The sequence below is a fragment of the Halichoerus grypus genome, chromosome 13, assembly GCF_964656455.1.
Source record: "Halichoerus grypus chromosome 13, mHalGry1.hap1.1, whole genome shotgun sequence".
NCBI classification, from domain to species: Eukaryota; Metazoa; Chordata; class Mammalia; order Carnivora; family Phocidae; genus Halichoerus; species Halichoerus grypus.
This window is the reverse complement of record NC_135724.1, coordinates 23,802,391-23,814,564: the sequence shown is the minus strand read 5'-3', so window position 1 is coordinate 23,814,564 and position 12,174 is coordinate 23,802,391. Positions and strand designations below refer to the sequence as shown.

General features: G+C 47.7%; 1 protein-coding gene across 3 annotated transcripts; it reads right to left on the bottom strand.

Moving 5' to 3' along the window:
• Positions 1-487: 487 nt before the first annotated feature.
• On the bottom strand, positions 488-6,264 carry CXXC1 (CXXC finger protein 1). 3 transcript variants are annotated; one of them, XM_036078247.2, is made up of 15 exons: positions 5,945-6,264; positions 4,983-5,101; positions 4,782-4,882; positions 4,258-4,493; positions 3,987-4,166; positions 3,546-3,572; positions 3,223-3,468; positions 2,945-3,052; positions 2,584-2,768; positions 2,082-2,289; positions 1,892-2,002; positions 1,714-1,763; positions 1,470-1,566; positions 1,016-1,168; positions 488-934 (listed from the first exon to the last, which is right to left on the bottom strand). In XM_036078247.2, exons 1-15 carry the CDS (start codon positions 5,945-5,947, stop codon positions 788-790), a joined length of 1,971 nt encoding a protein of 656 aa, XP_035934140.1. In that variant the 5' UTR covers positions 5,948-6,264; the 3' UTR covers positions 488-787. The 3 variants fall into 3 exon arrangements, with proteins under 3 accessions (XP_035934140.1, XP_035934141.1, XP_035934142.1); XM_036078248.2 differs by lacking the exon at positions 3,546-3,572; XM_036078249.2 differs by lacking the exon at positions 5,945-6,264 and having other exon boundaries at positions 4,419-4,493; positions 4,983-5,103.
• Positions 6,265-12,174: the final 5,910 nt, after the last annotated feature.

Here is a 12,174-nt window from a genome sequence, read left to right as displayed (position 1 = left end):
GAACTGGAGAAGGGGGCGGTGCCGCGCTGCAGGTAAACAGAAGGGCCGTCCCGGCCCATCCTGGAAAGGCTGTGCTGTGGGGATCACTAGACCCGACAGGGCGGGATGGGGTTCCCAGACTTCTGTTACACACGTGTAACAAGGAGGGGTTTGTGGGAGAACGAGACCGTGTGTCCGTCATCGAATACGTTTCTAGTCAGGAGGATGTCAATGCTGACACGGGTGGTAAGGCAGCCACAATACTGAACTAGTGCCGACTGTGTACACACTGTTTCAGGATGAAATACTGAGAATGTAGGTCATTGGGCTCTCCTTCAGCAAGGCATATCCCACCGCCCAAGAGGCTCCTGCAGAGCACAGAGTGGGTGCCAACTGTACACTTAAAGCTGTATACTGCAACTAACTCTGAATACAGGTGTGTGCCACAGCTCATCTACCCAGGGGGTTTGGGAATGCAGTTGCAGCTGGGAAAACATCAGTAGTGATCTTTCTTAATTCTTCAAAATTTTATTAACAAAACCGAGGGGGGGGGGGAGGCAAGAGTGAGCAAACTCCACAGTCCCACCCAGGCACAGAGAATGGAGAGACAGAGGGACAGACAAGGACAGGAGAAAATTCTGAGACCCTCTGGTAATGGCAGCTGGGTAGTCAAATGGTGGATGGGCACAGGGAGAAACTCAGGGACCATTGGAGAAACAGATGAATGGCAGAACAGACAAATGGGGGATTCACGGCAGCTCCCCAGCCTGGAATGCAGGGTGTGAGGACTTCTGGGCCAGTGTGAGGCTCAGCGGTCAGCACTGGAGCGCAGGTCGGTAGTGAGTGGGTCATGTTGGATCGTTTGGTGCAGCATCAGGGCCAGTAATCCTGCCCGGTTAGTCATGGCTGTGCGTACATTGCGCTCCTGCTCAAACAGCTCATCCAGCTTGTACCACTGCCAGGGGAGCAAAAGAGCCATGAGAAGGAACTCCAGAAGCCCCACCTGACCCCAGCCACATTCAGCATCAAAACCTACCACGCGCACACGCTCCAGGTCCACTTCGGCACGCCGCAACTTCTCCCAGCAGTAATGGCGGTTACACTGGCGTTTGGGCAGGCGGCAGAAGTCACCTGTGAGCTCAAAGACATCACGTACGAGAGGGCACCCACATACCTCATCTGCTGGCACCTGCAAGGAGATTGGGGGTCAGGGATAAATGGGGGTGGAGACGCAGAAAAGAGGACAGGAATGGGGAATGGTCAGAGAGGTAAGGAAGGAGTAGAGAGTTCAGGGCGTAGAGAGGAATGGACATAATGAGACAGGGAAAAGGAAAGGAATGAAGAGTGATAAAGCAGGCAAAGTGAGAGTTATGGAAGCAGTCAAGTAGGGAAAAGGGAAGGAAGGAGGGCAAAGGAGGAAGCAAGGGATGAATGTGGGGCAGTGAAGAAGAAGAAAGGACAGAATGGGGGGAGTTGAGGGCAAACCTTACTTTGGGGTCCCGTGAGTGCTCAGGGCACAGCACCTGGAGCCGCTTACAATAGGTCTTGCTCTGAGGATTGTAGACATCACAGAAGAGTCGTGTAGCTCTGGGGGTTTAGAGTAGAGAAAAGGTAGTGGAGGGAGAGAAGGGGGACCCATCTATTCTTGTCCATACCCATATCCTACCCCAACATGCCACTTCCGACCCCAGCCTTAACCTCCCTGCTCTAACTCCACGGAGCACCCACACTCACCCCTCAATGCGTGTGGGGTACATGGACCCAAAGGACGTCTGGCTCTCATACTGGAGGGATGAGCACAAATGGAGGGAACTGTGGATGTGTGCTGCATGCCCTCCCGAGACAACCCCCAGACAACACATCTGTTCCCCCAGGGACCCACTGATCTTCCCCCTCAGGATGACACCCTGACCTTGGCGTAGCAGCGCTCCATGTGGCGCAAGGCAACACGTGGGTTGATAGGGTGCCCGCAGGAGACGCAGAAGATCTGCAGGTCCGTGTCATCACTGTCCCCCTCATTGCTCTGTGTGGAGTGGAAGAAACGATAAAGCCAGGCAGGAGCAGGTACTGGGCCCCGTGCCGCTGGGCCTGTGCTTGCTCACCTCCTCATCCTCACGGACAGCCTGCTGCTTGGCACGAAGAATAATGGCCTCAAGCTCATGGAATCGGCGCTCCATTTCCTGAAGGCGGGTGCGGGCGCTCTGCTGCTCACGGCGAATACGTTCGAGCAGCTTCTTCCCGTGCTCCTCAGCAATGCAGGGACTCTGCTGCCACTGCTGGATGCGCTGGGGGAGGATCTCATAGATGCGGCTGCAGGGAGGCAGTGGGTTGGGTGCAGGCAGGGAAGGTGGCAAACAACAAGATAAGTGGGGTGATCCAAGAATAGTAGAATGGATGGCCGACCAAATGGCAAAAGGATAATTAAGTGACTGATAGATAAATAAGCAGATGAGCACGTGAATGGTGGATGGATGAAGAATGGATAGATGGGTGCTTTGTGGACTGAACAGTGGGCAGGTGACTGATGGGAAGACATACAGAGGGCTCAGGCCATGCCCTACCCCGTATTCCCTGACTCCCTTGAACCCTCCAGGAATGACTCACTTGGCTGCCAGCTTCATGCCACAGTCATCTGAGCAATACTTGGAGCCAGGCTGGGCAGGGCGCACACAGCCAGGTCCCAGGCACTGCGGTAGTGATGCAGGGTCCTTGGAGTCGGCACGCTCTGGGTGTTTCCATTTGTCCTTGTGCTTCTGTTTCTGCCGATGCCGCTTGTATCTCTCTTCTTTCTACGGGACGAAGCAGGTCAGGTCAGGTTAGGGTGGAGTTAAAATCAGCCCTCGATCCCCGTCTCCCCCTGTACGCCACCCCCTTCTGGCTCTTGCCCCATCCAGCTCCTGACCTTTGCCTCTCCCTCCCCGCCCTGCCCTCGGCCTTCCCACACCCATTTCACCCTCTCCATCACCTTCTTCTCAGATTTCTTCTCCCGACGCTTTACATGCTTCACTTTCACGGCCCTCTTCCGCAGCGCAGGGTCCAGGAACGGAGATTCCTCTGTGTCACTCATCCAGGGCTGCAAGTGTGACATACACTGACCCACCTGCCCCACTCATGACTACCCCACCACTAATCAGTTCCCAAATCAGCCTTCCATACTCTGCCTCATCTTCCATGTCTCCTGATCATGGAAACTCAGCTTCTGTAACCTCTCCCCTTCCACCATGGGACACTCTGCCTGCTCACCAAGCCATGGTCATCAAAGGCCCCCGCACAGAAGTCCTGGTACAGGTCAGGGTCCAGTGGCAGGTCCTCATCCGAGAGTGGCTCAGGTGTGGCCATAGCCTCAGGTGGCTCCTTGACTGCTGATGATGCCACTGCCCCTTCGTCCTCACGGATGCGCCCCAGCTTCTGTGATGGCTGTGGCTGCTGCTGGGTGGGCAGTGGCCTGCGAGGCCGTGGCAGGGACTCTGAGGGCGTCACTGGCGAGAGCTGCGGGGCAGAATCTCAGGACTGGCCCTGACCGCCCTGCCCGCATGCCCCGCCCCGCCCTGGGGGGCTGGACTCACCGAGGAAGGGAAGTACTTGTACGATTCCTGTGCCGGCAGGAGGAAGGCCCAGGTCAGCCCCAGGTGGATGGAGGGTGGCCCTGCCCTAGCCCCTCCCACAAGAGCCTAGCCCCACCAACTAGCCCTGCTTTGCCTCCCCAGACACACCCACTACCCCCACTTCTCAGCACCAGGACATGCTCATCTCCGTCCCACCTGCCCTGACATGCCTGACCACCTTGAAACATCTGGCTCTACCCTGCCCACCTGGGGTTGGAGGCGCCCCTGCTAGCCCCGTACACCTGATCGTGCCCCATTCATCTGGACAGGCCAGGCTCCTTCCCACCTGTCTGTATGCAATCAGGCCCCGCCTCACCTGGCCCACCCCTCCTGGCCTGAATGAGCCCTTCCTGGACATACTGACACCCCCACCTGGCCCTGCCCAGCTCTACCCATGCTCACCCGGGCCCGCAGCTGGCACTGACGCAGCCGGCACTTCTGCCGGATCTTGTTGGGGCCCCCAAACTTCTTCATGTCCCGACAGAAGTCGCAGTGGCCACAGTCCTCAGTGCGCCGGCAGGCCTCGCACTCGCCACACATGCGGGCTGACCGTTTGATCTGCTGCTGCTGCTGCTGGTGATGCTGAAGACAGGGGCCCAGAACAGAAATCAGGAACACAAGTAGGGCCTGAAATGTGGTCCCCTTACCTATCCCAGCCATGGCAGCCACTCACCTGGCTGGGTGTGGCCACCAAGGGCTGTGGAGAGGATTTGTGGGGCGAAGCAGAGCCCCGAGCAAGCATCGCCCCAACCCCTGTCCCTGACCCCGCCCGACGCTGCAGGTCTGGATCTGGGGCAGGCCTCTTGCGCCCTCCACCCTCATCCCGGGGCTCACTGCCGTCTCGCTCATTGCTGTCCCGCTCCCGTGACTTCTTGTGCCGATAACGGATTTCCAGCTTAGGGTCTTTCTCTGTGGGGTCAAGGTGGGTTGACACTGAGGAATTTGGATGGTCCCAGAATTCATTCTTCTTCTTTTCTGTCCCACCCACCTTCTCTGTCCCCCACTGCAGGGCAAAGCTACCCCGTCTGGTGGGACCCTGTATTTGGGCTCACCATGGAGTCTCCGCTCCAGCTCACCACAAAACAATAATCACCCACAGACATATATCACCACTCCCCATGACCCACCCTCCTTTTATGGCTTCTCCTCCCTCGTGGCAGGTGGATCTGCCTGCCCTGTCCAGGCCACCCCCCTCACCTCGGCACTCCCGACAGTACCACTCCCGGATGGCCTTGGCCATCTTCTCAGTGATCCGGATGCAGTCCCCATGGAACCACTCATTGCAGTTGTCACACCCGCTGCAGAGGATAGGGTGAGTGGTGCAGATGTGAGGGGCTGGACCCATCAGCCTCACCCAACCTTGCAAGTGTCAGCCCCGCCCGCCTCTCCCCGGCTCACATCATGAAGCAGTTGATGTCTGGTTTACGGCAGATGCAGTAGATGGGCGCATTCTCCCCATTCTCCGACTTGCTGTCCTCCCCAGCATCTGGAGGCTCTGGGTCTGAACCATCACCCTCCTGTGGGATTCCCCCCACCATCATGGTTCCTTAGAGAACCCCCATCATAGTGCCTCATCCCTTGTTACAGCTCCATCACGGCTCACCACAAACCCCAACATTCTGCCAATAGACTTTCCATCATAGCTCCTCATTAAATCTTTCCATCACAATTCCCACATGCCCCCCCACTCACCCCTGACACCCCAGTACCACACTTATAAATCCCATCACTGTCTCAGACCTTCCATCACTTACCCCACTAACGCTCCAACACTCAATCCACACACTCTAAACAGTTAGTTACACTCTACCATTCATCTCATACTGCCCCCATCGTGACTCCTCACAGGCCCCCCTCACTTCTCAGACACCACGGGGTATATTCCGCAGACAGAACATATATTTCCATCACGGTTCCCCGCAGATCCCCCGTTATCAACCCCACAGACAACCCGCCCCCATCACCTTTCCCCACCGGTCCTTTGACAAAGACTCATCACGGCTCACTACATACTAACCAGTACCGCTCATCGCAAACCCCTTATCACTCTGCCCAAACAATCTCCCATCCGGACCCCCGCTAAACTACCGAAAGGGATCGCCACAAACTTCCATTACGGACCCCCATAATGGCTCATCACAAAACTCCCAGATGGTTCACACATCAGAAAATATTCAGAACATCAGACCCCCAACATTCTACCCACAGACCCTTGTTAAGGTTCACCACAGGTTCCCACCATACTGCCCACAGACTCTCCTTACGGCTCACCACAGACCCTGAAGAGTCTGCCCACGGACCCCACCACTACCAATCCACCTGACCTCTACCGCCGACCCCCTCCCCGGACCCGTACTCACCATCTCTCCGCTCTCGGCGCACCCCTCCGCGACCCCCGCCAGCGACCCCCGAATCCGCACAGACCTCTCGGAGGCGTCCCGGCCGTTGTAAAGGCGCCCACAACTACTTCCGCTTTGGTCGCGCCTCCCGGGCACCGTACTCTTATTGCGCAGGCCTAATGCGTCGGCTCCGCAGCAAACAAGTAGATCCGCCGCCTAGAGCCTCTACGGTCACATCTTGACTACTGAGACCGTACGGCGGCCGAGTCCATAAGTTTGCAGGAAACATGGCCGCACCTATACGGCTGCTTTCCCGAGGGCACTGCCACCTTGTCGGCTGAGTCCGTACGGTGACCACTTGTACGGACTCAACGTTACAGGAAATATGGCCGCGCCTATGCGCGACTTCCACGCAGATGCCGTCATCTTGGAAACTGATTCCGTAAGATGGCCGAGTCCGTACGTTCACGGGCAATACATGGCAGCGTTCTAATCGCGGCTTCCAAGAGGGCGGCGCCATTTTGGCCATCGATTCCGTACGCCGGCGGCTTGCACTGCAGAGAAGTTCAAAGAAAAAGTGGCTGCGCCGGAAACGCTACCTGTATCAAGTTACGCTCAGTCTTCCATTCAGTCACTTTCCCCTTCCACATGTATTAATGGGGCGCTAGCAGACTGTGTCCCTTAGCGCTGCGAAGGAAACCTTTCCCCCTGTTATGTCTCCGGTGTCAACGTCCACCACTCTTTCCCGCTCTCCTTCCTCCTTCCAATTCCCAAGCCCGGTTCAGCCCCCGGGCTTTTGCAGGAGCGCTCTCGCCCCTCAGAATCAGTCCCAAGCAGCCATGGTAGGCCATAAACGGTTGTGAACTGGTGAACTGACCGACTCTGGTGAGAAGTGGCCGAACCAAAGTAGATTCTGAAATCCGAGACAGGTGGCTTCACCAAGTCTTCCCCTGACCCCGCCACCGCCAGTGGATTTGCTGGGTCCCTGGTGACGTCCACTTTAGTTCTCTTGTTTCGTACATATTCAATTCTCTCCTATAAAGTTAATTGTAACATTTTTTAAATTAGATCATGTACAATAAAAAAAAAATTGGGACACATCGGAGAGGTAGACGTCTCCCTAGGGTAATGATCTAGCTCGGGCAACCACAGAGGTCAAATGAGATACAACAGGTCAATGCCCCCACCACCCCAAGTCCCACCCAATGGTCATAGTAAATGTCCACATGTCCACATTCAGAGTCAGAGCGACTTGATTCGGGTTGGGGAGAGAGGCCTGGGGAAAATGAAACTTTTTCCCCTTTGCTGACAATTCTTCTGGATTTCTTGGCTCTGGATGTAATAGCAACTTACTTGCTACCGATGATTCTCCTGCCGGTGGTTTCAGAAGCCTGGTTTTTGTTTTTGTTTTGCTTTTTTCACCTTTCCTAAACATTTTTATTTATGGCCCCTCCACATCATCACAGACAGCTGAAGACACAGGAGCTGCAACATGGATTCAATGACCCTCTCTTCCCAAAACACGTTTTTAATCCACAAAGCAGTCCTTCAGATCCACCCTTGCCTCCTTTTTCTAATTAATATTGTATTAATCTTAATTTGATTGTAATATATTTTAATTAACATAATTTAATTCTTCAAATTTAGTTGTTATTTTAATGTATTAAATTAACTTTAGTTAGTATAAATGAATATGTATGTGTCACAAAGGTACTGATACATTTATTTTAACATCAATTAATGAACTTCATATAATTCAATTTTAATTTAATTACAATTTGATGTATGAAAATAAGTTTAAGGGAATATAGTTCAAGTTTAACTTAAATTTAATTACTCAAATTTAATTTAACATTACTGACTTGATTTACTAAATTTAATTTGGTCTAAAATAATTTTTTTTTTTAAAGATTTTATTTATTTATGTATTAGAGAGCGAGAGAGAGAAACAGCATGAGAGGGGAGAAGGTCAGAGGGAGAAGCAGGCTCGCCGCTGAGCTGGGAGCCTGATGTGGGACTCGATCCCAGGACTCCAGGATCATGACCTGAGCCGAAGGCAGTCGCTTAACCAACTGAGCCACCCAGGCGCCCTAAAATAATTTAATATTAATTCAATTTATTAAATTCAGTGTTGTGTATCATTTAATTTAAATTTAATATTGTTTACTTAGTTATATTACATTTCATTTAATATGATTTAATTCATTCAACTTCAATTTAATTTAATACATTTAAATTTTAATTCACATTTACCTAATTCATTACCTTTTAATGTTACATAACTAAGTTGAACTAATTAAATGTATATTCAATTACTGTAATCTTAAAATATAATTTATTAAATATGACTTATTCAATTAAGAAAAAACAGCAGGAAAGCACAAATAACTCACCTCATGAATGCAAAAAGAGCCAACAGTACAGATCTTACAGATATTAAAAAGAGAATATTATTCACATATTTATACCAACCTAATGCAATATATTTGACTACTCAGATAAAATGGACAAATTCACTGAAAAAGACAACTTACCAAAGCTAACACATGAAGAAATAGAAATTTTGAGTAGCCAAGCAGCTATAAAATTATTTGAATTTCTAATTAAAAACTTTCCCACAAAGAAAACTCCAAGCCCAAATAGCTTCACTAGTAAATTCCATCAAATATTTAAGGAGGAAAAAAAAAATCAATCCTATACAAAGTGTTTGAGATAAGAGGAGGAAGGAACACTTTCCAATTCATTTTCATAATCATTTCCCTGCTACCAAACTAGACAAAGACATTACAAGAAAAGAAAATGACAGGCCAACATACCCCATGAGCATAAATGCTATAAATTTTGAGGAACAGTCTCCAAAAGACTGCTTTTCCTTATTTATTTATTTATTTATTTATTTATTTATTTATTTATTTATTTATTTTTAAGTCACCTCTACCGCCAATGTGGGCCTTAAACTCACCACCTTGAGACCAAGAGTCACCTGCTCTCTCAACTGAGCCAGCCAGGTGCCCCCTGCTTTTACTTTTGGCATCACTATAGGATTTAAAGTTCCCCAAGACCATGCTTACTTCTGACACTAATTGTAAGTTTGAGGGTCCCCAACTAATTTGCTAAAAGGACTCACAGAACTCACTGAAAGTTGTTGTACTCATAGTTATCTCAGGGAGAGGATTAAAATCTGTCATAAGACAGAGTCTGAAAGGGTTCCAAATACAGAGCTTCTAGTTATCCTGTCCCTTAGGAATCATAGACGGAGGTAGTTGCTCTTAGGGACAATATGTGACAACAGGCATGGAGAATTGTCAACCAGGGCAGCTCACCTGAGCCTTGGTGTCCAGAGTCTTTATTGGAGTTCCATTACCTAGGCACTGTTGACTACCCATGTCTGACCACAGTTTCTATCCCTTCAAGAACATGATACCATGTGACTTTAAGTCCTCACCCCAAGTCACATTGTTAGACTATCTAGTGACTAAAGACTCAAGAAATATGTAAAACAAAACCCACCAATAATCCTACCATCAAAGAGAAGCATTATTAACTTGCTAACATATGTATATATGTACATATAGGTACATAAACATTAAAAAACAGATTTGGGGTAATATGGTATTTCCAGACCTATGTTTTAATCTTTTGGTCTAACGTTTTTTGAGGAATACTTTTCCATATCCGTAAATATTTTTAAAAATAATTTTTAAACTATTTTCAAAATGGTTTTTAAATCCCTGAAAGTTAGGATTGTTATACCCACTTTATATTGAAAGCTGTTGAGACTCAGGGAGTCTAAGCCTCTAGCCAGGCCACACAGCCAGTAATAATAAATCTGATATTGTTAGTAACAATTTTCCTTCTTTGAGTGCTGCTCAGTGGGCTGAAATCAGGGCATAGACTGAGGGAACCCCAGCATGGGAGCAGCTAAATGAAAAGGCTGATGGGGCAGCCACAGAATGAAGCAGGTTCTGAAATCTGAGGATCACAGGGGACTTGTCAGGAAATGAATCAGTAGTCCAGGTAATCAGATTCCAGGCATCAGGATTTTAGTCAGGAAACAAGCAACATAGAATGAAGACTAGCAGTCTCTGGATGTCAACACACTTCATGGTCTGTTGGTGTCAGGATCAAAAAAGACACGACTAACAGAGGCATTGGTTAAAATGATGCTTTACTCATATAGAGAAGGGACAAAGTGAGATCAGCTACACCAGTAGGCATAAGCTCCCTATAGCCAGTGGGACTCTTATTGCATTGGGTATGAATATCTTCATTGCCCATTCAATGTGTACTCCTTTGTTCTGCTTAAGCATGTGCATCATATAGCACCTGGCTAACTCCACTACTATATCCCACCAGGAATGGGGTCCGTCACCTGCTGCACCAGATGGGTGCTTGTAGACCATCACCCCGCTAAGGATAAACATACAGGTTTGTTGGGTATATAACTAAGAATAGGATCGCTGGGTCATATGGTAATATTTGAAGAAATTGCCAGACTGTTTTCCAAAGTAGCTTCACCGTTTTCTATTCCCATCAGCAGGTTCTAATTTCTCCAACTCCTCAGTAACATTTGTTATCTGTCTTTTGGATTATAGCCATGCTAGTGGGTGTGAAGTGGTGTCACATTGTGGGTTTGATTCGCATTTCCTTAATGGCTAATGATGTTGAGCATATTTTCATGTGCTTATTGGCCGTTTTTATATTTTCTTTGGGGAAATATCTAATCAGATCCTTTGCCTATTTTTCATTAGTTGTTACTGTATCTATAAATATTCTAGATACATTCCTTATCAGACATGGGATTTGCAAGCATTTTCTTCCATTCTGTCGATTGTCTCTTCACTTTCTTGATGGTGTTTTTTGAAGCACAAAAGTTTTTAATTTTCAGCCAACAAAACTAAAAGACAACCTACCGAATGGGAGAAGATATTTACAAATGGCATATCCTATAACAGGTTAGTATCCAAAATATATAAAGAACTCATACAATTCAACACCAAAATAACAAATAATCCAATTTAAAAATGGGCAGAAGACATGAACAGACATTTCTCCAAAGAAGACATACAAATGGCCAACAGACACCTGAAAAGATGCTCGACATAAGTCGTCATCAGAAAAATTCAATCAAAACCACAATGAGATATCACTTCATACCTGTCAGAATGGCTAAAATCAAAAACTCAAGAGACAACAGTGCTGCCAAGGATGTGGAGAAAAAGGAAACCTCATGCACAGCTGGCGAGAATGCAAACTGGTACAGCCACTCTGGAAGATAGTGTGGAGGTTCCTCAAAAAATTTAAAATAGAACTACCCTATGATCCAGTAATCACACTACTGGGTATTTACCCAAAGAATACAAAAACACTAATTTGAAGGGATATATGCACTCCTATGTTTATTGCAGTATTATTTATAATAGCCAAACTATGGAAGCAGCCCAAATGTCCATTGATAGATGAATGGATAAAGAAGATGGGGATTTTATATATATATGAATATTATTCAGCCATAAAAAGAATGAAATCTTGCTATTTGCAACAACATGGATGGAGCTAGAGAGTATAATGCTAAGTGAAATAAGCCAGTCAGAGAAAGACAAATACCATATAATTTCACTCATATGTGGAATTTAAGAAATAAAACAAATGAACAAAGGGAAAGAAAAAAAGAGACAAACCAAAAGACAGACTCTTAACTGTAGAGAACAAGCAGATGGTCACCAGAGGGAAGGTGGGTGGAGGGATGGGAAAGGAAAACAAAAAGTTTTTAATATTGATGATATCCAGTTTATCTACTTTTTCTTTTGTCACTTGTGCTTTTGGTTTCATATCTAAAAAACTATTACCTGACCCAAGGTCACAGAGATTCGCACCTATGTTGTCTTCAAAATGTTTTATAGTTTAAGCTCTTACATTTAGGTTTTTGGTCCATTCTGAGTTGAAAGATCCATTTTGAGTCTTCTGTATGGTGTGAGGTAGGGGTCCAACTTCCTTCTTATGCATATAGGTATACAGTTGTCCCAGCACTATTTGTTGACTGTTCTTTCCTCAATGAATAGTTACGGCATCTTTGTCAAAAATCAATTGATAATAAATATGAGTATTCGTTTCTGAATGAATTCTATTCAAATTCATTTCTGAATTCAATTCTATTCTGTAAAACTATATATCTATCCTTATGCCAGTACCATATATCTATATGTCTTGATTACTGTAGCTTTGTCGTAAGTTTTAAATTCAGAAAGTGT